This window comes from Trachypithecus francoisi, unplaced genomic scaffold (assembly GCF_009764315.1).
Source record: "Trachypithecus francoisi isolate TF-2019V2 unplaced genomic scaffold, Tfra_2.0 Lachesis_group12, whole genome shotgun sequence".
In the NCBI taxonomy this organism is placed as follows: domain Eukaryota; kingdom Metazoa; phylum Chordata; class Mammalia; order Primates; family Cercopithecidae; genus Trachypithecus; species Trachypithecus francoisi.
This window is the reverse complement of record NW_022681457.1, coordinates 50,901,728-50,929,249: the sequence shown is the minus strand read 5'-3', so window position 1 is coordinate 50,929,249 and position 27,522 is coordinate 50,901,728. Positions and strand designations below refer to the sequence as shown.

Sequence of the window (27,522 nt, the reverse complement as noted above, 5' to 3'; positions counted from 1 at the left end):
TTTAATTAAATTATTTTAATTTACATAATTAATTTAAATAAGTTATTATACAAACCAGAAGTTTTGGTGAATGTTAGTTATTGATTCCCAAGTGATAAAATCTCAGCTGTGTGTGTGTGTGTATTTTAACCTCAAGATCAATAATAAATATTAAATGGGATTATGTTGATTAAAATGCTTTGTAAATTGCAAGTGCTGTACTAACAAAAGAACACGAATGTCTTACCTAAGCTGCCTTCTATTTTAATACAAAAGAAATTCTTACAAGTTTATGACAGACAAGAGACTCTCCAGGTGTGGCAGGAATTGATTTAACCAGTAATGCTGCCTCCCTTTTCTAGGGTTTCAATTTCTTCCTTCCACAAACATTATTGAATGCTTATCATGAATCCACCAGGTGCAGGTCCATGTTCTGGATCTCAAGAGATGCACAGTTGTCTTATTCCTCCTCTTCCTCCAAGCTAAGATGCTTTACCATGAAACCTCTACTGGACTGAGGTGCAGCAGCCCCAAGCCCTTTTCTGCTTGCACTTGACACAGCTAAAAAGGGTTGGCATTTTTCAAACTTTCCCAAATATTGAGGGAGGAAAAAACCCCCACAAGAGTACAGTCAAGTTATTAAAATGACAGAATTACAAAACAGAAGATTGGGGTCGGGAAACAAAAAAGAAATGCTCCCCGGTTCCCACCTAGATTTGAGTTCCTGAAATCCTGCCTCTTGCACACCCTTTTTTCTAAGGAAGCTAGTATCTCCCACCTTCTCAAGAAAACAATGAGTGCTCGATTACATTTAAATCCCATCCCCAAAGAAAGGAAGCAGTCTTCTAAGTTCTCAGCCCCATGAAAACCACCAAGCACTTTCTCTACCAATCCTCATATTTTCAAGACTAGTTTTCTCCTGCAGTGTTGTCGCAGGAGAAAAGGGTCTGGAGGCAGGAAACCTAAGGCCGATTCACACTGATTTCCTAGAACTGAATCAAAAAGAAAACCCCAACTTTCCACACCTAAGTAACAAAAGAACCAGAGGCTACTCCCTTTGCAACCCCCTCCCCCCCACAACCCCCCTACAACCCCCTCCACATACAATGCCCCCCCAATACCCCTCTCTCAACACCCCTCCCCCCAACACACACACACACTTTTTCTGTGTGGCAGACGGGAAATTGAAAGTATCTCTGATTGGTTGCAGAAAGCAACCAATCAGACATTTGCATAGGAGAGTAACTTTGTAACTTCACTTTAGCCTCTGATTGGTTGCTTTCCACAACCAATCAGACTGATTGTGGAGTCACTACTTCATTTACATAGGGTGTACACCAAGTAACCCATGGGAAACCTCTAGAGGGTATTTAAACCCCAGAAAATTCTGTAAAGGGAATCTTGAGCTCCTCTGCTCTGGTTGCTGCCCCTCTGGGGAGTGTACTTTCGTTTTCAATAAATCTGCCTTTATTGCTTCATTCCTTCCTTGCTTTGTGCGTTTTGTCCAGTTCTTTGTTCAAAATGTCAAGAACCTGAACACCCTCCACTAGTGTTATTGTTGTTAGTAGTAGTGGTATTACTATTTTAACGTTAATTTGGCTAATAAATCTAGAGATATTTTGCATTATCTAGATGTTCTGCCAAGTTTTCTATATGTAGCTATCAGCCAAATTTGCAAAGGCCATGAAAAAAAAAATAGAGTATGACCCATATCGTCGTGCCTCTCATGCACACATTGGTCTCACGTAATTTTGTTTCATCTCCTGCCAATTCTAAAAGGGTATGCAAGGCAAGATCCTATAACCTATATAAACCTACATACCCTGTATCAAAAGGACGTGCCTAAGAAGATAACATGCTAGTTGATGACAGAGCCTGAAGAGACACCTGTTCTGGATGACCTAAGTGAATTTCTCTTTTTATTTTGAATTCCTTAGAAAGAATCACCCTTGTGGCACGTAAGAACCGGCTCAAATGGGAGTGCCTGAAACCGGGTGGGGTACTGGGGCGGGGGGGTGGCCGTGAGAAGGTGGGAGAGGAAGGGGGTGGTTAGACTTTTAGGGATGCAGGCTTTGGCACCACTACGAAGCCAGGGTTTTCTTCGTGTTTTAACTCTGTCAGATTGAGAGTAGCTCTGTTGTAGCCCCTTTGCAGGGTTCCCATGAGACTCTTCCTAGGTAGTTACGTTGACTCGCTTAGCAACACAGCAAATTACAGAAACGGAGTAAGAACGTAAGAAATCGCAAAACGCGTGACGTATGGGATCGCACTATTCTTGGCCCTTCTCCCGACCCGTAGCCCCGCTCTGTTACGACTGCGTGGATGAGTCGTCTATAAAAGCTCATCTCTGCGCGTCTCTTCGCCACACTCGCTTCCTGTTTTCGGGTGATCTGTTGTGGCTTGTTTCGGGCACCGCAGTGGCCGTGAAGATGGCGTCTACCAGTCGGTTAGTATGTCCGGCTGAGCCCGGCGAGCTGAGGGGCGGGCGCGAGCGCTGCGGGCTTTCAGGCGGCCTCCGGGCAGCCTCGTCGGACTAAGTACCCAGGGGTATGGGAGAGAAGCGGCGGGACTGGCCGACCGACCGGGACAAAGGCACTTCCAGACGGCAGGACTGTCAGGGTGTCGCGGGGGTTACCCAGCTGTTGACGTCTTATGTCGTCGTCTCATGTAGACATCACCCTTTGTGGGTCCTGGTGGGCTTCTGTGTCCCCAGCCCTTGTCCTCGTGTCTTTACCGAATGTTTCAACCTCCCCTTATTTTCTTCTCCTTCTACCCCCGCCCCTCCCCCAGCTTGTTTTTTTCTTCTACGGCCCAAACAACCCGAGGGTCCGTAATTTCTCCTTTTCAAAGGAACGGGAAACAGTTGGTTCTGGGTCCCTATCGATCTGACAGCTAGGAAGTTGGGAACGTCAGCATTGGTAAGCCAGATGGAACCAGGTTACCATCACAGCGGGCCTCGAAAGTGAAGTTAGAGCCATCGGAAGAGTTGATTAGTTCCATGCTAAAGGATTTGTTTACAAATATCGTTGCCTGTGTCCTTCTGAAGAAAATCTTGCATAAGAAATTTAGTTATGTGTGCTGGGAGGTTGCTCTTCAGTATATATTTAAAAATGCAATGTACTTATATCTACAGGAAATGCATGCAGTACCCTCAGAGACAGCCTTTAATCTTGTGGCCTGAAAAATGCTTGCAGACCCTAATTATATCTCTCATTACCACTATGAGGTAGATGTTAGTATTTTTGCGTAAGTGTAAACTGAGTCATGCCAATGTTGACTTTTCCAAGGATAGTGTTAGAGTGTAGAGTCTAAGATAACCTGTTTCCTGTTATCCACGCCTGGCCTTTGGTTAGCTAATGCTGTGTTAAAAGTATCAAATTAATTCTACAGGTTCTGGAACTCTGGCACCATTTTTCTGGCACTATCAGCTGTGGAATTGGTTAATTTCACAGTGAAAGCCGTTTTTACAAAATAGCCTTTTCTGGTAACTGCCAAGACTTACATTTTATGGTTAGAAAAAAAGAATTTGGGGTGGGAGGCAGCTTTAGCTAATGTACTGTTTGAACAGAACTCGTAAAGCCAGTGACACTCTTGTTTACTGCTTCTGATTCTTGGATTGGATGCTCAGTCATTCTATCTGGGTGGTGGTCTGTCAGGTGAGGCCTCCTTGTAGGTAAATGGAAAACTTTGGCTCCCCAAATCACTCAAATACGACTTAAATTCTGTCATGGCTTTTTAAGTCTGAATTTTTTTCTAGATATGTGCAATTTATGTATCATGGCAGTTATTGCTCAAGTTTTTCTATCAGTGACAAAGTTAAATGTAGAATTTTTTATTTTTTGGAACAGGGCTGGGCTGAAGTGCAAGTGGCACAATCATGGCTCACTGCAGCCGTGACCTCCCCAGTTCAAGTGATCCTCCCACCTCAGCCTCCTGAATAGCTGGGACCATAGGTGCACACTAATTTTTTTAGTGTGCCTGGCTAATTTTTTTATTTTTTAATTTTATTACTTTTTATTTTTGTAGAGACAAGGCCTAGTTACATTGCCCAGGCTGGGCCCGAACTGCTGGGCCCAAACAGTCCTCCGACTTTGGCCTGCCAGAGTGCTGTGGTAACAGGCATGAGCCACTGTGCCCAGCCTAAATATATTATTTCTATCTTTTGCATGTTTTTCCCTCAGGAAGATGTATTGTTACTAGGCCTTGAAACTGGCTGGTGACCTCACAGAAGAATACAAATGTTTTGAGTTCAAATGTAAGCTTGGCCACTTACTAGTTCCATGACTTCAGGCAAATCATTCTGTGAGCATAATCTTTTAAAATGGGAAATAGGCCTTTCTTTCAGGATTGCTGTGGAGATTGACAATAATAAATGTATAACACCAGCAATACAGTGCATACCCAATAAATGATAGCTCTAAAATGGGGTTTGGGATTATCTGGTACTTTAGACGTTTTAATGTCAGTGGTGGTTGTTTCCCTATTCCTCCCCATTGTTTCTCTCTGTTACCACCTCCACCACCCCATTTGTATGGTTCCTCTTTTGTATTGTGGGTAATTTGGTTAAAAGTTTACTAATTTGGCGTACTTTTATTTTGATAGGTAACGCATACAAATGTTCCAAAAGCAAAATTGCAGTAGACTAAACCCATGAAAAGTAGTCTCTCCCCTTTCCTAGCTTCCAGCCATCTAAGTCTCCCCAGATCAGCCATAGTTACTAGTCTTTTGGTGTTTTCCTCGTGCTTACGATTTAACAAATGTATACAAATAGTTCTAACTTCTCTTCTTCCCAAAAGTGACCTAATTTAAACTCCATTCACTACCTTGCTTTTACCTTTTTTTAATGACATTAGCACGCAGATTTTAAAAGTGGGCAGCTCAGTCACAAAGTGAGCACATATATAGCTACTACCCAGGTAAGGAAATCAGATACCACTAGCACTAGCTAAGACACTAGCAAAGTCTCTGTCCTCAGTCATTCCCCCTCCCTTGAGAAAACCACATCCTGATTTCTAACACCATCAATTCGTTTTGCCTGCTTTGAAGTTGGCATAAATGGCATATGTATTCTGCTGTCTAGCTTCTGTCAGTATTTTGAGGTTCATCCATGTTACAGTGTATGGCTAGTTCATACTTTTCAGCTTTGTATAGGTTTTCTACCTTACTCCTCACTCTTCATATCTTTGAGATGTTTCTGTATCATTACATGAACTAGAGTTTTCTATCTACTTTTTAATAGTGCAGAGTGTTAGTTCTTAGTACTGTGTTTAACATGGCCTCCTCTTTTACTAATTTGTAATTAGTGTTACTCTGCTAACATTTTCCTTTATTTCAACATGGTTTTTCATAATTGATATCAACTGTTTAATTTTGTCATAATTTATTAAAATATTTTCCTTAGAGGAATTTATGGAGTAATCACAAATATGAAGTAATACTTACCCACGCGTTTTCCCAATGAGAAGATTCAAGACATGTTCTGGTTAAGCTGACTAGATAAGTTTGGAGGCGAATAGGGATGATTTTATCAGTTTTCCCGTAGATACCATCTTCTAAGTTGGGAGTTAACTTTCTGAATTGTATTTGCTAGCATGAGAAACTTTACCCCAAACCACAAATAACTATTTACATACTGTAAGAACAGTTGATTTTTGTCTTTTACGTGTATCTGATGTCCATAACCTAACCATTTATTGTATTATTTCAAATGATTTTTAAAAGGGCCTTATTTGCTGTGCTACCAAACATTTGTGATTGGGAGGTCATACCCCCTGAAATAATGATCAAATATTTGTTGCTTTTACAGCTGATTCTGTCAGATCATTTACGATTAATGTGTAAAAAAAAGATGAACGTGTCTTCTGTAAACTGCTTTGTTGTTCAAAATAAGATAAATTGAGCTAATTATTAATATCACAGATAAATTTACAAGTAGCTTTTGAAACCATTTGTTGAATGATAAAAAATTCAGTAAATTCTGGACTAAAGGAAATCATCAAGTCTTAAGTTCAGCAGAGCAACTTCTACCATCCCTCATTTCTATACTTACTGGGTTCAGCGTACTATTTAAATCTGTTACTAAAGTAGTTAACAAGTAGAAAAATACAGAGAGAAATTGTTCTCTGACTAGACAAATAAGTGGCAAAGAGCACAAAGTGGATGGTAATGTAAATGCTACAGGTTATTATGGTAGCTAGTCATTACAACACTAATCAGCATTTTAAAAAATCTTACTGGCCTACATATTAAGAGAAGAAACTAATTATTTTCTATTTATGTTTTGAAAGCCTTCCACAATAAAATATGAATTCCAGTGGAAACTACTTGCCAGTTACTAGCTAGAATTTAAAGTAACCTAACTGGGATGTTTACTTTGAAAATCTAGCTCACACATGTTATAATCGTATGTATTGAAGAATGTTCACAATCTTTGTCTTCCCCATCCCCCATCCCAGGAGATTACTGTGATACATGTTGGTTGGGAAGATGTAAAAATACAACTTTTTTCTTTTAGTTTGGATGCTCTTCCAAGAGTCACATGTCCAAATCATCCAGATGCGATTTTAGTGGAGGACTACAGAGCCGGTGATATGATCTGTCCTGAATGTGGCTTGGTTGTAGGTGAGTTGTTATTATGGTTTTAATTTAAATTACTGTTTAGGAGGCCAAGCACCATGGCTCATGCCTGTAATTCCAGCACTTTGGGAGGCCAAGGTGGGAGGATCACCTGAGGTCAGGAGTTCGAGACCAGCCTGACCAACATGGAGAAACCCCATCTCTACTGAAAGTACAAAAACTAGCTGGGCATAATGGTGGGTGCCTGTAATCCCAACTACTCGGGAGGCTGAGGCAAGAGAATGGCTTGAACCCGGGAGGCGGAGGTTGCAGTGAGCCGAGATCGCATTGCACTCCAGCCGGGGCAACAGAGCGAGACTCCATCTCAAAAAAAAAAAAAAAAATTGTTTAGAGTTCTTCACTTTTGCATAGTTTCCAAACTGTCATTTAATGAACACATTTTGACTTTCTTCCCCAACAAATAATTTATTGCCAAAAAAAAAAAAAAATTTGGGAAACAGAAACGAGTAAAGTTATTTAGAAACATATTTTATTGTATATCCAAATTTATGTTTTTATAATGTGGAGTGGGAGCTAATCCAGAAGAAATGAAAAGGCCACAGTAATTTCCTAAATCCTTAGTCTGAAATAACTTGGTGGAGGACTGGGGAGATGGGCTGACACTCATGCATATTAAATAATCAAACTTTTGTGACTTTTTTATATGTTGAGAAGTAGATAAACATGATTTTTGAGTCTCACCTAAAGCCTTTTAGTCCAAAAAAAAGATTTATTATAACTTCTATATGGAATCATTTATTGATGAATGTTTAGTATAAAATTATTGCCAAAAATGCTACTTAAAATTTCACCTTGTTCCTACTTGCGCACTAATCTAGATATGCAGCAGAACTTCAGACTACAGATAGTCTGTTCAAAAATTATTCTTGTGGTGGAGTTGCCGCATCTGAGAATCGGGGTAATACTTAGCAGTTTGAATTACTCAAGAATGAAAATTCTAGGAGGATTGTGGGCAGTATAACAGAAGCATTAGTAGTGGCATACTGTGGAATTGTCTTACTTGGTCCAAGAAGGCTGCTTGCCTCAGACCTACAGTGGGAGTTTTAAAGTATAGAGTTGCTAATAGGAATTGAGAATCATTTGCTACTATATTCTGCTGAGTAAGGAATAGCCAATACATTTACTATATACTAGGTACTATTCTAAATGATTTACATATTTACTCAGTTTATCCTCACAACAAACTTGTGAGGTGAGTACTAACATTATCTTCACTTTACAGATGAGGAAACTGACGTTTAGGTAGTCTAGAAGATTGACTCATTGTCTGCATGGGAGGCAGATTTCTATCTTGTATTGCCTTTCATAATAATAAAATTTTAATCTGGGGTCATCGAAGTACAACCCATCACCTGTCTTTATATGGCCTGTTTGCTAATATGGCTTTTACATTTTTAAATGGTTGAAAAAAATCATTATTTTGGGACATGTGAAAATACAAATTTCAATATCTATAAAGTTTTTCTTCGTTTGTTTTTTGAGATGGAGTTTTGTTCTTGTTGCCCAGGCTGGAGTGCAATGGCACAATCTCAGTTCACCACAACCTCTGCCTCCCGGGTTCAAGTGATTCTCCTGCCTCAGCCTCCCAAGTAGCTGGGATTACAGGCATGTGCCACTGTGCCCAGCAAATTTTGTATTTTTTTTTAGTAGAGACGGGGTTTCTCCACGTTGGTCAGGCTGGTCCTGAACTCCTGACTTCAGGTGATCTGATCACCTCGGCTTCCCAAAGTGCTGGGATTACAGGCGTGAGCCATTTCGCCTGCCCAAAGTTTTTTTTTTTGATACGGAGTTTCGCTGTTGTTGCCTAGGCCGGAGTGCAGTGGTGCGATCTCAGCTCACCGCAGCCTCTGCCTTCCAGGTTCAAGTGATTCTCCTGCCTCAGCCTCCTGAATAGCTGGGATTACAGGCGCCCACTACTATACCCGGCTGACTTTTTGTATTTTTAGTAGAGACAGGGTTTCAGCATGTTGGCCAGGCTAGTCTTGAACTCCTGACCTCAGTTGATCCACCGGCCTTGGCCTTCCAAAGTGCAGGGATTACAGGTGTAAGCCACCACGCCTGGCCTGGTATCTATAAAGTTTTATTGGAATATAGCAACACTCAGTTGTTTACATAGTGTATATGGCTCTTTTCACATTACAACAGCAGAGCTTAGTAGCTGCAACAGAAACCACATGTGCAGCTCTCATCACTTGTTCTGCTCCTCAGCATGCTAATTGCAGTGATGCAGTTATAACTCAGCAACATGTTGATCGCCACATATGTTGCCATATTGCACTGTTTTATTTATTTATTTTTATTACCATTACATATCCATTACACCAAAATAAGAAAAGTTAGCTTTGAATGTCATGCTTTTAAGGCCTGGTGGAGTGTGGATTATTTTGCTGCTGAATTAGATGGCAAAACAGTTGTATTTATTACACAATGATACTATAGCTGTGTTAAAAGAATACAGTAAGCGTGGACATTACCATACTGAGCACTCATTAGAATATTTCTGACTCAGGAAAACAATAGAAGATAATGTAAAATATAATATCTTAACACAACATAATTTTTTCACAAAAATAAAAGAATGAAACTGCGGCTGCAACTGAAGTTTCTAAGTGGCTTATTTCTTGGCCAATCAAGGAAAGCCATTTACCAGTCATAAGTTAATTAATTCATATTTGATTGCAACAGCTGAATATATGTGTCCAGAGAAAATAAATTTATTTAAGACTGTTAGCATCTCACCAAGAACAGTTGCTTGAAGAGTTGAGGACAGTGGAGCAACATCAGTAGTCAGTTGAAAGTCAAGGTAAATTATCTCAGGTATTTTTCTTTGGCTCTTGATGACTAGATTGATGTTATTGGTACTTTTCAGTTGTTTATTCAAGAAATCAGTGCTGGGCTGGGCGCAGTAGATTATGCCTGTAAACCCAGCACTTTCAGAGGCTGAGGGGGGTGGATCATGAGGTCAGGAGTTCAAAACCAGCCTGGCCAAGATGGTGAAACTCTGTCTCTACTAAAAATACAAAAATTAGCCTGGCATGGTGGTGGGCGTCTGTAATCCCAGCTACTGGGGAGGCTGAGGCAGAGAATTGCTTGAACCCGGGAGGCGGAGTTTGCATTGAGCCGATATTGCACCACTGCACTCCAGCCTGGGTGATAGAGTAAGACTCTGTCTCAAAAAAAAAAAAGTCAGTGCTGAGCTTGACAGAAGAACTAGCTCCAGTGGGTTGTCTACATGGAGCAGCTATAGGAGAAAATAGCTTCAAAGCAATTGCGAAAGTGTTAATTCAGTATAACCTGAAGTGGAATCTGCTAAAATTTATTATAACTGATAAGGGTAAAAATATATGTGGAGCAGAAGATTTAGTGGGACAGATTTGCCAAGATTGAAAATGTAAGGTGTTTAAACAGCCTGTTTATTATATTATTCATCAGCAGTACTTTGTTAGAGAAGACTTTAATCTACCTGGTGTTATTGAACCAGTAATTGTGAACAATGAACTTCATTCACTCTTGTGGACGTAACTATCAATATCAGTTCTGTGACTTTTTTTTTTTTGAGACAGATTCTCTTTTTCAGGCTGGAGTGCAGTGGTGCGATCATAACTCATTTCAGCCTCAACTCCTGGGCTCAAGCAGGACCCTGGCTAATTTTTTTTTTTTTTTTTTGGTAGAGATAGGGTCTCACAGTGTTGCCCAGGCTCGTCTTGAACCCTGGCCTCAAGTGATCCTCTTGCCTTTGCCTCCCAAAGTGCTGGGATTATAGGTGTGAGCTATCATGCTCGGCCAGTTTTGTGACATTTTTTGTTAGAAATAAAAGCTGAGTATTTCTAACAAAATATTGTTAGGGTGACTTGTCTTAATGACACACTAATTTGGTGATTTAGCAGTAGTAAAGTTTTGTTATGATTTTTCTGAACTCAGGGGACAAGAGTAAGATTTTTCTGAATCAGTACTGCCTTCAGCTACTGCTGTTGAGCACTGGATGGTTTTGAAAATTAGCTTTTGCTGCAAACTTGCTAATACTTCTTAATGAATTCATCATAGAGTTACAAGGCAAAATACTGCTTTTCTGTGAAACATAAACTGCGGTAAAGTCAATTTCACAAGTTAATATTTGAATCATAAGTAATGTCAAATTGCTTTTATATACTTTATATACTTCCAGTACTGTCAGAAGTTAAAATAGGATATTCATTACCACATAGATTTGCAGCAGATATATTTTCCAGGCTCAAGCTATATTTTCAGCGGTGTTTTTCAGACCTGAATCCAAATGCAAAGGAAATTTTCATATTTCAAAATTTGTTTTCACTGCACAGTTAAGGGGGTTCCAGCTAACCTTCAATTGGTAGTGACTAATCTGCAGGGTAACAGTATGTTAAAAGACCATTATCAGGAGAAGAATGTGATACAATTCTATAAATGCCTTCCAAGCAGTAAATATGCTCAATTAAAATCATATGCTTGTGGATTAATTATCGGTATTTGGCAGTACTTATCTATGTGAAAAGAAAGTGAAATATATAAAATCTTGTCAGTACAACATCATTGACACATGAACATTTGTCATTCATTTTGATGATAGAGAGTATTAACTTTGAACTCCAGTTAAATGAAATGTTATCCCCAAAAAAGAGAATTTTATTCTTCTCATTAGTAGGCATGTATTACAGTAAATTACCTAATTATTATATTTTAAATTTCAACAATAAAAAATAGTGGATTTTTTTCTTATTTTATATAAGTACCTACTTAATATCCTTAGTTTTGCCTCTTGACCCACAAAGCCTAAAATACTTTGTCACCCTTTACAGAAAATGTTTGCTTAACCCTTCAGTTAAATGAGAGCCTTCCAATTCTTCCACAATGTTAAGATCAAACTGATAATGTGTTACGAGTGAGACAGACAAAACTGAAGATAATTTCAGCTTCTTAGCTCTCCTAACCTCTGTAGCCTTTTTTTTTTTTTTTTTTTTGGAGTGAGAGTCTTCCTCTATCCCCCAGGCTGGAGTGCAGTGGCACGATCTCTGCTCACTGCAGCCTCTGCCTCCGGGGTTCAAGCGATTCTTGTGCTTCAGCCTACTGAGTACCTGGGATTACAGGCGTGCACCACCACACCCATGTGTATTTTTAGTAGAGACAGGGTTTCACCATGTTGTCCAGGCTAGTTTTAAACTCCTGGCCTCAAGTGATCCAGCTGCCTTGACCTCCCAACGTTCTGAGTTTATAGGCGTGCGCTATGGTGCCTGGCCCATTTTTAAAAAACATGAAAGTATCCCATTATATTTTCAGCCTTCCCACCAGCCTCACTTCCGCTTTAACCAGCAAGACAGTTGAGATTAATCAGCCGGAAAAGGAAGATATAATTCACAGGACTTGTATGCTTTCTTGTGCTTGGAATTCCTAATTTTTGCTTGTACTTTTCTGCTGTATCAAACCAAAGGAAGTTAATTTTGTTTTTGTTTTTATTGATTTATTCATATCAAACACCGTGTTAAATCTTGAGGTCTGAAAAAAATATCCAATAAAACTTACTTTCTATGATATATGACAATATTTCTTTTTGATACTGATTCTTCTGACATAAAATATAACCAACACTTAATTTAAAATACACGGTAGGCTCATTCATAGATAATTTGTGGTTAAATGTGTAATATATTGTGTAAGTGAAGAATCCATTCCATTACCAAACAAGGACAAGTGTAGAAGAGTCTAGTAGCAAAGTTCTGTTTTGCTGAGACTATCATCAAGCAAATTAAGTTGGAAATACCTAAATTGAACATAACACTGCACGAGTATAAATTAATGACATATATACCTGTATATATTAATGTCATATATCAATAGTGAATTTAGATTGCATTAAAATCATGTGTCACTTGGTGAGGATATATTCTGAGAAATGCATTGTTAGATGATTTCATCATGTGAACATCATAGATGGTACTTATAAAACCTAGATGGTATAGTCTGCAACACACCTAGGCTACATAGTATAGCCTATTGCTTCTAAGCTACAAATCTATACAGTGTTATCGTACTGAGTACTGTAGGCAGTTTTAACTCAGAGGTAAGTATGTATCTTTTTCTTTTTTTTAAATACATACCTAGTATTTATTGTTCTGACTTCTGGAGCTTTCGGCCAAACTCTTATTCTAGTATATGGTGTTTTTAACATCCGGTTCAATGTAGGCTTTGTGGGGCATGTCTGACCAATTGTACCTTCTCTTACTAGTTCTTTTTTTTTTTTTTTTTTTTTTTTTTTGAGATAGCGTCTTGCTCTGTCACCCAGGCTAGGGTGCAGTGGCATGAGCTCGGCTCATTGCAACTTCCACCTCCCAGGGTCAAGTGATTCTCATACCTCAGCCACTCGAGTAGCTGGGATTAAGAGTGTGCACCACCACTCCCAGCTAATTTTTGTTGTTTTGGTAAAGACGGGGTTTCCCCATGTTGGCCAGGCTGGTCTCAAATTCCTAGCTTCAAAGAGATACCCCCAGCCTCGGCCTCCCAAAGTACTGGGATTACAGGTGTGAGCCACTGCGCCAGGCCCCACTTACTACATTTTTGTAGGTACTCAGGTACATTAACTTACCCAGTTTACCTATGAAAAGTGGGAGAAAACTAGTATCCTTTCATCCTATTGTTCTGTGAGTTGTCAGGGTGCGTACAGACCCTGCCATATATGTGAATGTGTTCAGCTCTCTCTTATATATCGAACATAGAAAAGGTACAATGAAAAGACAGTATTATAATCTTAAGGGACCACCATTGTGTATATAGTCCATTCTAAGCCAAAATGTTATGCAACATGTGACTGTATATGTAATTGAATTTGCATCAGCTCAGTGGTTTAAAGGCATTTGCTCTTTATTGCCAGCTCAGTGCAGCCTTTGCCTCTTACACCTAAGAAAATGGGGAAGAAATCAAGCTGGGCAAATATTCGATAGCCCACTAAGGGATAGCATTTGTGACTTTTTTCTTATTTAAAATACTGTTTTTCATGGGAATTTGAATCCAGACATCAAGTGTTTCCTAATAAATTATCTTGGCATACATGATTTGATTATGCTTGCCATAAAATTTTTACATTGTCTGAAACATTTTAGATTAAACCGTATTAATTTAATAAACATTTTCTGAATTGTTTTTGGACAGTCTCTTTTTTCTTTTATTTTTATTTTTATTTTTTATTTTTTTGAGATGGAGTCTCGCTCTGTTGCCCAGGCTGGTGTGCGGTGGCACAAACTCTGCTCACTGCAACCTCCACCTCCCAGGTTCAAGTGTTGTCCTGCTTCAGCCTCCAGGGTAGCAGGGATTTACAGGCACACGCCAGCACGCCTGGCTGATAGATTTGTATTTTTAGTAGAGACGGGTTTTCACCATGTTGGCCAGGCTGGTCTCGAACTCTTGACCTCAGGTCACCCCCACCCCCCCGCCTTGACCTCCCAAAGTGCTGGGATTACAGGTGTGAGTCACTATGCTCAGCTGGACAGTCCTATATTTAATTAATGTTTAATTTGTGCTCTAAAATTAGAACAGCCCATTGTCACTAATTCCTCTTTAATAGCAAACTCAAGTGTAGATATGGCCCAATTTTCATATTCAGAGCCGTATGTCACCCCTCCCATCTGAGTTAGCAACTAAGAGAGCCCTTTACTATTACTTTTTTTTTTTTTTTTTAAAGACGGAGTCTCACTCTGTCACCCAGGCTGGAGTGCAGAGGCTCACTGCAGCCTCCGCCTCCCAGGTTCAAGCAGTTCTCATGCCTCAGCCTCCCGAGTAGCTAGGACTACAGGCACCTGCCACCACACGTGGCTCATTTTTTGTGTTTTTAGTAGAGACAGGGGTTTCACCATATCTGCTGGGCTGGTCTCGAACACCTAACCTCTGGTGATCTGCCCACCTCGGCCTCCCAAAGTGCTGGAATTACAGGCGTGAGCCACCGTACCTGACCACTGTCACCTTTTTAAATGAAATAATTCATAACACCAAAAGTATATTTATAAGTTTATATCTTACACCTTATACCTTTTTTCCTGCCTGTAATAACATTTATCTCATTGTCTCTCAAACCGTCACCTCATTCTTCCTGAGGCCAACCTACCACCAATCTCAAAACAAGGGCAAGTGTTTTTGATTTTTCTTAAAGTAACGTAATACTTCAGGAACCAATTTTTGTTTCATTTACAGTTACATTACAAACTACCTCAAAACTTAGTGACTTACAACAGCCATTTTATTTTGCTCATGATTTTATGAGTCAGTAATTTGGGAAGGACTTATCTGGGCAGTTGGCATTGGCTGGACCTGTAGGATCTGCTTCTTTGATAACTTCTTCACTTGCATTTCTGGTTCCTCTGTGCTGCTTGACCTCCGCACATGAATCTGTCATCCTCCAGGGCCTCTCCGTAGTTGTCTCACAGTAGTCATATTTTATACTACATGGTAGTTGGCTTCTAAGAGAAGTACCTCAAGAGCAAGTGTTCTGAGAAAGGGGAAGCTAGACATGGGTGGTAGGTAAGGGTTATGCCTAGAACTGGCACAGGATCACTTCAGTATTCTATTTGTCGTGGCCATAATAGGACTTACCTGAGTTGAAGGGAGTAGAGAAATAGGCTGTACCTAAACGTGATAGTGACAAGGTCACGTTGCAGAAGAACATGTGGATGGGAGATGTTGCCATCTTTGGAAAATACAAATTGTCACACATTTGCTGCCTTTTGATAATGTGTGTTTTTTTTTTTTGAAACGGAGTCTGGCTCTGTCGCCCAGGCTGGAGTGCAGTGGCCGGATCTCAGCTCACTGCAAGCTCCGCCTCCCGGGTTCCCACCATTCTCCTGCCTCAGCCTCCCAAGTAGCTGGGACTACAGGCGCCCGCTAGTTTTTTGTATTTTTTAGTAGAGACGGGGTTTCACCATGTTAGCCAGGATGGTCTTGATCTCCTGACCTCGTGATCCGCCCGTCTCGGCCTCCCAAAGTGCTGGGATTACAGGCTTGAGCCACCGCGCCTGGCCCTTGATAATGTTTTTCGCCAGTATTTAAATAGCTGTATAGTGTTTAGTGTCCTTTAAAACTTGTTTCCAATTTTTGTAGCTATAGTTAATGCTATTTTTAATGCTATTTAACATGTGATAGTTGCTTAATTGATTCTCTTTTATTTGAATTACAAGATTTGTATTTGAAACGTGAAGTGTTATGATTTGGTATTAGCTGCCCATTTCATCATTGATCCTTAAGATACTGCTAGTGACTCTTAAAACGACAAATTTTTATTTTTTATTTTATTTTTGAGACAAGATCTCACTCTTTTACCAGGCTGGAGTGCACCGGAGTCCTCTTGACTCACTGCAACCTCCACCTCCCTGGTTGAAACGATCCTCTCACCTTAGCCTGCTGAGTAGCTGGGACTACAGGCACACGGCACCACACCTGGCTAATTTTTGTATTTTTTGTAGAGACAAGGTTTAGCCATGTTGCCCATGCTGGTCTTGAACTTTTGGCCTTACACAGTCTACCCGCCTCAGCCTCCCAAAATGTCCACGCCCAACCTGGCCCAATTCTTAAAGCAAAGTTTTGTTGTTCCTACTATGAAACTGGTTTTTGTTTGTTTTGTTTTGTTTTTGAGACCGAGTCTCGCTATGTCGCCCAGGCTAGAGTGCAGTGGCTTTATCTTGGCTCACTGCAACCTCTGTCTCCTGGGTTCCAGCGATTCTCCTGCCTCAACCTTCTGAGTAGTGGGATTACAGGTGACGACCACCACCACGCCTGACTAATTTTTGTATTTTTAGTAGAGATGGGGTTTCGCCATATTGGCCAGGCTGTTCTCAAACTCCTGACCTCAAATGATCCACCTGCCTCAGCTTCTCAGAGTGCTGGGATTACAGGTGTGAGCCACTGTGTCCAGCTGAAACTGTTTGTTCTAACAGTACTTTTTTGTGGGGTTTTTTCCCCAGATGCCAATTGTATGATTATGTCGTTTTAAAAGTTGAACACTAGGTGGCAGTATTATTATATTTAGATAATCCGTTTGTTCATAAATTTGACCTTGTACATTTCCCATAAATTGATTTTTATAACCAGTAAAGTATTAGCTTATAATCTGCCATAATTGCTATTAAAACATAAAATTGGGACCGGGCACGGTGGCTCAAGCCTGTAATCCCAGCACTTTGGGGAGGCCGAGACGGGCGGATCACAAGGTCAGGAATCGAGACCATCCTGGCTAACGCGGTGAAACCCCGTCTCTACTAAAAAATACAAAAATCTAGCCGGGCGAGGTGGCGGGCGCCTGTAGTCCCAGCTACTCTGGAGGTTGAGGCAGGAGAATGGCGTGAACCCGGGAGGCGGAGCTTGCAGTGAGCTGAGATCCGGCCACTGCACTCCAGCCCCGGTGACAGAGCCAGACTCCGTCTCAAAAAAAAAAAAAAAAAAACAACATAAAATTGGTCTATCATGACTTCTATAAGTTATTTCACAATGAAGAGTTGTTTGAAACTAGTAGTATTTCTAGTTAAAGCCACTTTTTTGTGTACCATTTAAATCTAAATTATTTGTATGTAAAAACAATGTAAAGAAGATACTGGAAAACAGTTTAAGTGTATTTGAAAGAGAAAAATGAGTCCATTTGACCTTTCCCTTCTTCTAAACTCATTCTGCATATTGTTTATACCAGCGAATCTGAAATATGAATGTATAAATGTGCATTAAGAGTCAGCTGGGGAAGGCCAGGCGCGGTGGCTCAAGCCTGTAATCCCAGCACTTTGGGAGGCCGAGACGGGCGGATCACAAGGTCAGGAGATCGAGACCATCCTGGCTAATACGGTGAAACCCCGTCTCTACTAAAGAATACAAAAAACTAGCCGGGCGACGATGCGGGCGCCTGTAGTCCCAGCTACTTGGGAGGCAGAGGCAGGAGAATGGCGTGAACCTGGGAGGCGGAGCTTGCAGTGAGCTGAGATCCTGCCACCGCACTCCAGCCTGGGCGACAGAGCCAGACTCCGTCTCAAAAAAAAAAAAAAAGAGTCAGCTGGGGAATGTGCTTAAAACGATTCTAGGCTCCATTTGCAGACATTCTAATGTAGGTCATATATTGGTAACATTGAGGAACACAAATCTGTACTCTTTACAGTTTACCACATTCTTTTAGATTTTCTGTATGTTTAGATTTTTTACCTTCATATTTTCCATGTCTTCACACCTAGACTGCAAATTCCTGGGGGCATATATTTTATAATTGTGTGTCTCCATTGCTCCTAGTATAGCTAGAAGTTACTGTCTCTAGAATTGAGGGTTGGCTTTACTAATTGATAAGCTGTGTAACTATAGTTGAGTTACATAATTTGTTCAAGCTTAATTTGTTTCATCTGTAAAATAAATATTTTTTTCTTCCCCCATGGAAGACTGATACCATACATCTCAGAATTGCTGAGTCCAATGAAATAATATGTGAATACATAGTGGAATTTTAGTATAAGATTTCACTGATACGTATTGTGGAGATACAAGTGCTTTTTTTTGAGGCAGGGTCTCGCTCTGTTGTCCAGGCTAGTGGCATGATTATGGCTCACCACAACCTTTACCTCTCAGGCTCAGGTATCTTCCTGCCTCAGTTTCACAAGTAGCTGTGGCCACAGGCTCATACCACCACCCCCAGCTAATTTTTAAAAAAGTTATTAATATTTGTAAAGGTAGCATCTCCCTGTGTCGCCCAGGCTGATCTCGAACTCCTGGGCTCAAGCAGTCATCCTGCCCCAGACTCCCCACAGTGCTAGAATTACAGGCATGAGCCACTGTGCTCAGCCTCCCCCTTGTTTTTTTTTTTTTTTTTTTTTTAAACCTTGTAGAAAAAGAGGGTGATTCTAAGTCTGAAATGCCACATTTCATAGCATGTCAGTTGCAACAAATGTTTGAGTGATTGCTGTGGGTCTGGTATATTTAATGCTCCAATTATAGTATGTTGAAGATTATTGGGTAACCATCTTTCAATTAGCATTAACGGTGTTTTCCAAAGGGAAAAATTAAGTTTGGTTTAATATGGCCAAGTTTTTAAAATAAGCATATTTATATTCACTTACAAGTTATTTCTTTGGCATCCCTTGTAAGCCTTTAGACACAGCCTTCTTGCCTAATTTACAGCTTTTAATTTGGGTGCAATTTTTCTCTTAAGCGTCAGAAAATTACTCATTAAGTACTTGAGTAGCAGACTGCCCTTTGAGCTGGTTTGTTTCCATTTTACAGAAGGGGAAACTGAGACTCAAATTGCTTAGGTAATTAGCTCAAGATTCCCATCTTATAAGCGACAGAGCCACATAAATCCAGGTCTGTGAGACTTAAAAAACTTTTTTTAAACATATGGCTCTGTTAATCACTGTGCTGGTTGGTTACTGAGAGTGACAGAAAGATGAGAATGCTGTGAGCAAACCCTGGAGCCACTCTTTGGATAGTGTATGAAAGAGAGTAGGGTAACTTAATACTGGATCCTGCAGTTAAAGCTACATTACAGATCTTCCAAATATGGTGACATCCTGAAGACAGTACTGTTGAAATTTGAGTGAAGCACAGTTTTTAAGAATGAGTAAGGATTTATGGAGAGAAAATTATTCCAAGTAAAGGGAAAAAGAAACCTATGCCATAGGATAGAGGCCTGAACAGTAGTAGTATGTGAGTGGCCAAATGTATTGTGGCCAAATTTAGGATACACTTTCAACCAGTGCATCAGCTCCTCCTCTTAGATGCTGCTACTCCTATCGACCTACTTGTATTTGAGGAAAATTGAAATATTATAAGATATCCAGGGATGGAGCTTACAATGTATTTTCCTCACTGTTTTCCACTGTTTCACCTTGAACAGTTTTCTTTAGGGTCTAAACATCAGGGGCAAAGTAGGCTTTTATGGGCTGGTCTGGGAAATAAACTGTGATATGCTTTGTTTCTGGGAGATAATTCATGTTGAGTTCCTACTCAATTTATGGCAACATAAACTGTGATTTAGAGACTGGTAATTTAGAGACTTGCTATGTTATTAATAGTATTTCTTTATGAAGTCAGCATTCTCTTCAAACTTGAATGCTCTCATTCAAGCTGACCATTTCTTGGTCAGCATTCTCTTCAAACTTGTCTAATGTAAGATTTCAGTAAGAATGTGTAGTGATCCTGGACTAAAAAGGAGGATTATTTGACATGTCATGAGAAGGAATCGTAGAAAGGATTAAATGACCACAGAAAGTGTGGAAGCTAATGATACATTTCATCATCAACGTGAGACTTACTGTTTACAGCATGTTGACTTAAAATAGTTTTCCAAAGTACCTTGAAATTTTTTTTTTTTTTTTTTACTTTAAACGTAAAAATATGTGATGCTTAGAGTTTGTCCACCTTGAATAATAATATGTTCAGATTCTTGAACTTCTAGACTTATCAGCACGTTTGACAGCATTTGTAGTTTTTAAACTAAATGAGCCCTTGAGGACAAGTAATTTGGGGTTATTCTGAGACTTCTACTTCTGAATTCTTTACTACAGGTTGTATGCCACAGTGATTAAGATTAGTTTCCAGGAAGACAGCAGAAAGAATTGAAATTCTGGGAAATTCCTCATGTTCCTGTTCTTAAAAATTCCTTTATGAGGAGCTGGGGGCTTGTGCCGTAATCCTGATAACTCAAGAGGCTGAGGCAGGAGGATCACTTGGGGCCAGGAGTTCAAGACCAGCCTAGGCAATGTAGCCAGACCGTGTCTGTAAAAAAAGAAATTTTTTTTTAGTTAGCTGTGTGTGGTGGCACAAGCCTATAGTCCTACCTGCTTGGGGGAATTAGGTCCCCCAAGTAGCTGGTGAGAATCGCTTGAGCCCAGGAGTTTGAGGCTGCAGTGATATGATTGTGCCACTGCACTCTAGCCTGGGTGACAGATCAAGACTCCACCTCCAAAAAATAAAACAAAATTTTAAATTCCTTTATTAAATTACAAAAATAAGAAGCAAAAACACTTAAGAGTCTAGGTCAGGCTAGAAAATCAGACTCTTCTCAGTATTTGCTTCCTGGCTGGTTTTGGTGTGTTGCAGTTTCCCCTGCACGATAAGCCCTTCTGGTTTTCACGTTGTACTATGAAATACCTTTGGTTGGATTTCCAATTGCTTGCATGGTAAAGAGGATAAATGTCTGTTTAATTTGTCTTTCTTTGTGGTTTGCTTCAGAATATGAGGCAGAGTACCCTGATTTTTCTGGGCATTCTTTCTCACTTCTCCTCTCCCCCATCCTATTATTCCTTATAGTTGAGACTGCGGGTTATTTGCCAACATCCATTTCCCCATTCTTTCATTAGTGAGAGTCCCTGAGTTTTATGTATGTGGCTGCTCACCTAGACCCTATTTCCCAGTTTCCCCTGTAGCTAGGTATGCCATGTGGTTAAGTTCTGACCAGTGGGTTTATAAGTATTAGAAGAGATGTGTACAGCTCTAGATCCTGCCTTAATAAAAGATGTATCCTTACTTTTTCTCCTTCCCAATGGCTAGGATGTAAACATGATAAAGGAAATTACCAATAGCTGTCCTATACTACACACTGCAAGCCATAATAAGGATATCTTATCAAAAAGATAGGAGGAGCTTGGGTCATACTAGCCTAGACTATTAAGTGTGGACTGTTAACATGAGAAACTTCTATCTTAAGTCACTACTATTTTTTATTTAATTATAGCAACCCTACCTGTATATCCTTCCTTAAAAACTTCTGGAATCCTGGCCAGATGCGGTGGCTCACCCCTGTCATCCCAGAACTTTGGGAGGCCGAGGCGGGCAGATCACGAGGTCAGGAGTTTGAGACCAGCCTGACCAACATGGTGAAACCTTGTCTCTACTGAAAATACAAAAATTAGCTGGGCATTAGCCAGGCGTGGTGGTGTGCGCCTGTAATCCCAGCTACTTAGAAGGCTGAGGCAGGAGAATTGCTTGAACCCAGGAGGTGGAAGTTACAGTGAGCCGAGATAGTGCCACTGCACTCCAGCCTGGGTGACACAGCAAGACTCCGTCTCAAAAAAACAAAAAAAAACAAAAAAAAAAAACATGGAATCCTGTGGGAAGTTTCTCGTTTGGGTCATCTATTAGTCTGCTAGGGACTGTGCTACTGCCCAGAGAGACTGATAGTACTGGTGGTAGTGACGTTGGAAGATTTTCTGGATTGGATTGGATTGACAGTTCTTTATTATAGATAGAATGAATAAGCTTAAAAATCAATATGAGGCTTATGAATATAAAACTATAATAAAGAGAAACAGGGATCCTATGGACTTGGCAGAAAACTGTGCCCATAACATAGTTTAATTACTCAGAGAAAGTTACAGAAACCAATGTGATCAATGAGCTAAAGGGTCCATTATTGAAATATTATGGAAGATTTCTATTAAATGTCAGAAAAAAGTAACACAGCACAAGGAGACCAACACGATAAAACTGGTTTTTAGGCACTAATTGGCAGACTTAACACTCTAAAAAACTAAATCAGTAAAGCAGAGAACAAACCTGAGATACACCCACAGTGTGCAAGACGACAAGATATCTATTAGGTTAGTAAGACAAGGTACCCACTATGGTACTACTTGAAGATCCAGGTGAATAAAGTAAAGTATTAAAGATAAAAGAGAAAAAAACTTTACATTCCTAGCAGAAGAGCTCAGGGCTACAAATCAAGAATTGTGCACACCACTGGGGATTGCATCCTTTTAATATTTTAAAAATTATATTAATAGAAACTTGTAACCTACCACTTTCTTTCTTTTCTTTTCTTTTTTTTTTTTTTTTTTTGAAACAGAGTTTCGCTCTTGTTGCCCAGGCTGGAGTACAATGGCACGATCTCGGCTCACCGCAGCCTGCACCTCCCAGGTTCAAGCGATTCTCCTTCCTCAGCCTCTCAAGTAGCTGGGGTTGCAGGCATGCAGCACCACGCCCGGCTAATTTTGTATTTTTAGTACAGACCGGATTTCACCATCTTGGTCAGGCTGGTCTCAAACTCCTGACCTCAGGTGATCCACTCACCTTGGCCTCCTAAAGTGCTGTGATGACAAGCGTGAGCCACCACACCGGGCCTAAAAAGTTACTTTCAAAGGACGTAAATCATGTTGACAGATTACTTCTCTGTGACAGTTGCTGAAATACAATGAAGTTATCCCTAATTCTTCAGCTTGTCATTTGGTACAAAAAGGAAGCCATAGAACAATCTTCTGAGCCAGACGCAATGGCTCGTGCCTGTAATCCCAGCACTTTGGGAGACTGAGGTGGGTGGATCACCAGAGGTCAGCAGTTTGAGACCAGCCTGGCCAATGTGGTGAAACCCTGTCTCTACTAAAAATACAAAAAATTAGCCGGGTGTGGTGGTGGATGCCTGTAATCCCGGCTACCCGGGAGGCTGAGTTAGGAGAACTGCTTGAACCTACAAGGCAAAGGTTGCCGCCAGCCAAGAGCCAGCCTGGCCAACAAGAGCGAATCTCCATCTCAAAAATAATAATAAATAAAAAGAGCAATCTTTTATAAGGATTTATACATAAATCTTCAAAAATACAGTGCCGAATTATCTTTGTTAATTGTCGCTTGGAACAGCACTAATGACTATTCGCTTAACATTTTTGGTTCTCCTTTAGGGTATATGATGTAATTGTATTTCTACCCTTTGAAGCATGACCACTTGACTGGCTTTGGCCAGTGGCATGTGAGTGGAAATGTTAGTGTCACTTTTGGTCAGAAGCCGTTATGAAGTCTGTGTATAATTTCCCACATTCCCTTCCCCATCCATGGTAACTGGCAATATCTCAGGTGATAAAGATCCTGTCACCTTGAATAAGGATGGTGTAAGAAGCTTCCAGCTATCCCTTTATAGACATGTAATGTGAATAAGAAATCTTCATTTTAAGCCGCTGAACTTTAAAAATTGTTCCTCCAGTATAACTTGATTTATCCTAACACATAAGTATTAAAGTATAATAAATCTCAAACAATTGTGGTTAGCTTTTTACAACATAAGACGTGGTGGCTGGGCGCGGTGGCTCACACCTGTAGTCCCAGCGCTTTGGGAGGCCAAGGCGGGAGAATCGCTTGAACCTGGGAGGCGGAGATTGCAGTGAGACGATATCACACCACTGCAGTCCAGCCTGGGTGACTGAGCAAGACTCAGTCTCAAAAATAAATAAATAAATAAATAAATAAATAAATAGGGGGCGGAGCAAGATGGCCGAATAGGAGCAGCTCTAGTCTCCAACTCCCAGCGCGAGCGACACAGAAGACCGGTGATTTCTGCGTTTTCAACTGAGGTACTGGGGTCATCTCGCTAGGGAGTGCCGGACAATCGGTGCGGGTCAGCTGCTGCAGCCTGACCAGCGTGAGCTGAAGCAGGGCGAGGCATCGCCTCACCTGGAAGCGCAAGGGGGAAAGGAATCCCTTTTCCTAGCCAGGGGAACTGAGACACACAACACCTGGAAAATCGGGTAACTCCCACCCCAATACTGCGCTTTAAGGAAACAGGCACACCAGGAGAATTTATCCCACACCTGGCCGGGAGGGTCCCACGCCCACGGAGCCTCCCTCACTGCTAACACAGCCGTCTGCGGCGATCTATCCGCAAGGCAGCAGCGAGGCTGGGGGAGGGGCGCCCGCCATTGCTGAGGCTTAAGTAGGTAAACAAAGCCGCTGGGAAGCTCGAACTGGGTGGAGCTCACAGCAGCTCAAGGAAGCCTGCCTGTCTCTGTAGACTCTACCTCTGCGGACAGCGCACAGCTGCAGTCCATTAGGGGAAAGAGCGGGGGCGGTGCAGACGCGAGCGACTCTGTCTGACAGCTTTGGGGAGAGCCGTGGATCTCCTAACGCGGAGGTTGAGATCGAGAACGGACAGACTGCCTGCTCAGGTGGGTCCCTGACCCCTGAGTAGCCTAGCTGGGAGACATCCCCCACTAGGGGCAGTCTGACACCCCACACCTCACAGGGTGGCGTCACCCCTGAGAGGAAACTTCCAAAGAAAGAATCAGACAGGTACACTCGCTGTTCAGCAATATTCTATCTTCGGCAACCTCTGCTGCTGATACCCAGGCAAACAGGGTCTGGAGTGGACCTCAAGCAATCTCCAACAGACCAACAGACAGTCCTTCTGACTGTCAGACGGAAAACTATCAAACAGGAAGGACACCTATACCAAAACCCCATCCGTACGTCACCATCATCAAAGTCCAAAGACAGATAAAACCACAAAGATGGGGAGAAGCAGGGCAGAAAAGCTGGAAATTCAAAAAATAAGAGCGCATCTCCCCCTGCAAAGGAGCGCAGCCCATCGCCAGCAACGGGTCAAAGCTGGTCAGAGAATGACTTTGACGAGATGAGAGAAGAAGGCTTCAGTCCATCAAACCTCTCAGAGCTAAAGGAGGAATTACGTACCCAGCGCAAAGAAACTAAAAATCTTGAAAAAAAAGTGGAAGAATTGACAGCTAGATTAATTAATGCAGAGAAGATCATAAACGAAATGACAGAGATGAAAACCATGACACGAGAAATACGTGACAAATGCACAAGCTTCAGTAACCGACTCGATCAACTGGAAGAAAGAGTATCAGCGATTGAGGATCAAATGAATGAAATGAAGCGAGAAGAGAAACCAAAAGAAAAAAGAAGAAAAAGAAATGAACAAAGCCTGCAAGAAGTATGGGATTATGTAAAAAGACCAAATCTACGTCTGATTGGGGTGCCTGAAAGTGAGGGGGAAAATGGAACCAAGTTGGAAAACACTCTTCAGGATATCATCCAGGAGAACTTCCCCAACCTAGTAGGGCAGGCCAACATTCAAATTCAGGAAATACAGAGAACGCCACAAAGATACTCCTCCAGAAGAGCAACTCCAAGACACATAATTGCCAGATTCACCAAAGTTGAAATGAAGGAAAAAATCCTAAGGGCAGCCAGAGAGAAAGGTCGGGTTACCCACAAGGGAAGCCCATCAGAATAACAGCAGACCTCTCGGCAGAAACTCTACAAGCCAGAAGAGAGTGGGGGCCAATATTCAACGTTCTTAAAGAAAAGAATTTTCAACCCAGAATTTCATATCCAGCCAAACTAAGCTTCATCAGTGAAGGAGAAATAAAATCCTTTACAGATAAGCAAATGCTTAGAGATTTTGTCACCACCAGGCCTGCCTTACAAGAGACCCTGAAGGAAGCCCTAAACATGGAAAGGAACAAGCGGTACCAGCCATTGCAAAAACATGCCAAAATGTAAAGACCATCGAGGCTAGGAAGAAACTGCATCAACTAACGAGCAAAATAACCAGTTAATATGATAATGACAGGATCAAGTTCACACATAACAATATTAACCTTAAATGTCAATGGACTAAATGCTCCAATTAAAAGACACAGACTGGCAAACTGGATAAGAGTCAAGACCCATCAGTCTGCTGTATTCAGGAGACCCATCTCACATGCAGAGACATACATAGGCTCAAAATAAAGGGATGGAGGAAGATCTACCAAGCAAATGGAGAACAAAAAAAAGCAGGGGTTGCAATCCTAGTCTCTGATAAAACAGACTTTAAACCATCAAAGATCAAAAGAGACAAAGAAGGCCATTACATCATGGTAAAGGGATCAATTCAACAGGAAGAGCTAACTCTCCTAATATATATGCACCCAATACAGGAGCACCCAGATTCATAAAGCAAGTCCTTAGAGACTTACAAAGAGACTTAGACTCCCATACAATAATAATGGGAGACTTCAACACTCCACTGTCAACATTAGACAGATCAACGAGACAGAAAGTTAACAAGGATATCCAGGAATTGAACTCATCTCTGCACCAAGCGGACCTAATAGACATCTATAGAACTCTCCACCCCAAATCAACAGAATATACATTCTTCTCAGCACCACATCGCACTTATTCCAAAATTGACCACATAATTGGAAGTAAAGCACTCCTCAGCAAATGTACAAGAACAGAAATTATAACAAACTGTCTCTCAGACCACAGTGCAATCAAACTAGAACTCAGGACTAAGAAACTCAATCCAAACCGCTCAACTACATGGAAACTGAACAACCTGCTCCTGAATGACTACTGGGTACATAACGAAATGAAAGCAGAAATAAAGATGTTCTTTGAAACCAATGAGAACAAAGATACAACATACCAGAATCTCTGGGACACATTTAAAGCAGTGTGTAGAGGGAAATTTATAGCACTAAATGCCCACAAGAGAAAGCAGGAGAGATCTAAAATTGACACTCTAACATCACAATTAAAAGAACTAGAGAGGCAAGAGCAAACACATTCAAAAGCTAGCAGAAGGCAAGAAATAACTAAGATCAGAGCAGAACTGAAGGAGATAGAGACACAAAAAACCCTCCAAAAAATCAATGAATCCAGGAGTTGGTTTTTTGAAAAGATCAACAAAATTGACAGACCGCTAGCTAGACTAATAAGAAAAGAGAGAGGAATCAAATAGACGCAATAAAAAATGATAAGGGGATATCACCACCGACCCCACAGAAATACAAACAACCATCAGAGAATACTATAAATGCCTCTACGCAAATCAACTAGAAAATCTAGAAGAAATGGATAATTTCCTGGACACTTACACTCTCCCAAGACTAAACCAGGAAGAAGTTGAATCCCTGAATAGACCAATAGCAGGCTCTGAAATTGAGGCAACAATTAATAGCCTACCCACCAAAAAAAGTCCAGGACCAGATGGATTCACAGCTGAATTCTACCAGAGGTACAAGGAGGAGCTGGTACCATTCCTTCTGAAACTATTTCAATCAATAGAAAAAGAGGGAATCCTCCCTAACTCTTTTTATGAGGCCAACATCATCCTGATACCAAAGCCTGGCAGAGACACAACAAAAAAAGAGAATTTTAGACCAATATCCCTGATGA

The 27,522-nt window shown here is 40.9% G+C and overlaps 1 protein-coding gene across 2 annotated transcripts in view; it reads left to right on the top strand.

Moving 5' to 3' along the window:
* Positions 1-2,271: 2,271 nt before the first annotated feature.
* The window catches only part of GTF2B (general transcription factor IIB), a 47,181-nt gene continuing 21,930 nt past the window's right edge, over positions 2,272-27,522 (top strand). The window contains exons 1-2 of one of the 2 annotated variants that reach the window (XM_033225499.1): positions 2,272-2,425; positions 6,494-6,600. In XM_033225499.1, the coding sequence (XP_033081390.1) occupies positions 2,409-2,425; positions 6,494-6,600 (124 nt within the window). In that variant the 5' untranslated portion in view covers positions 2,272-2,408. Of the gene's footprint in view, positions 2,426-2,799; positions 2,898-6,493; positions 6,601-27,522 lie in introns of those variants that run through there. The other variant, XM_033225500.1, reaches the window with a different exon arrangement.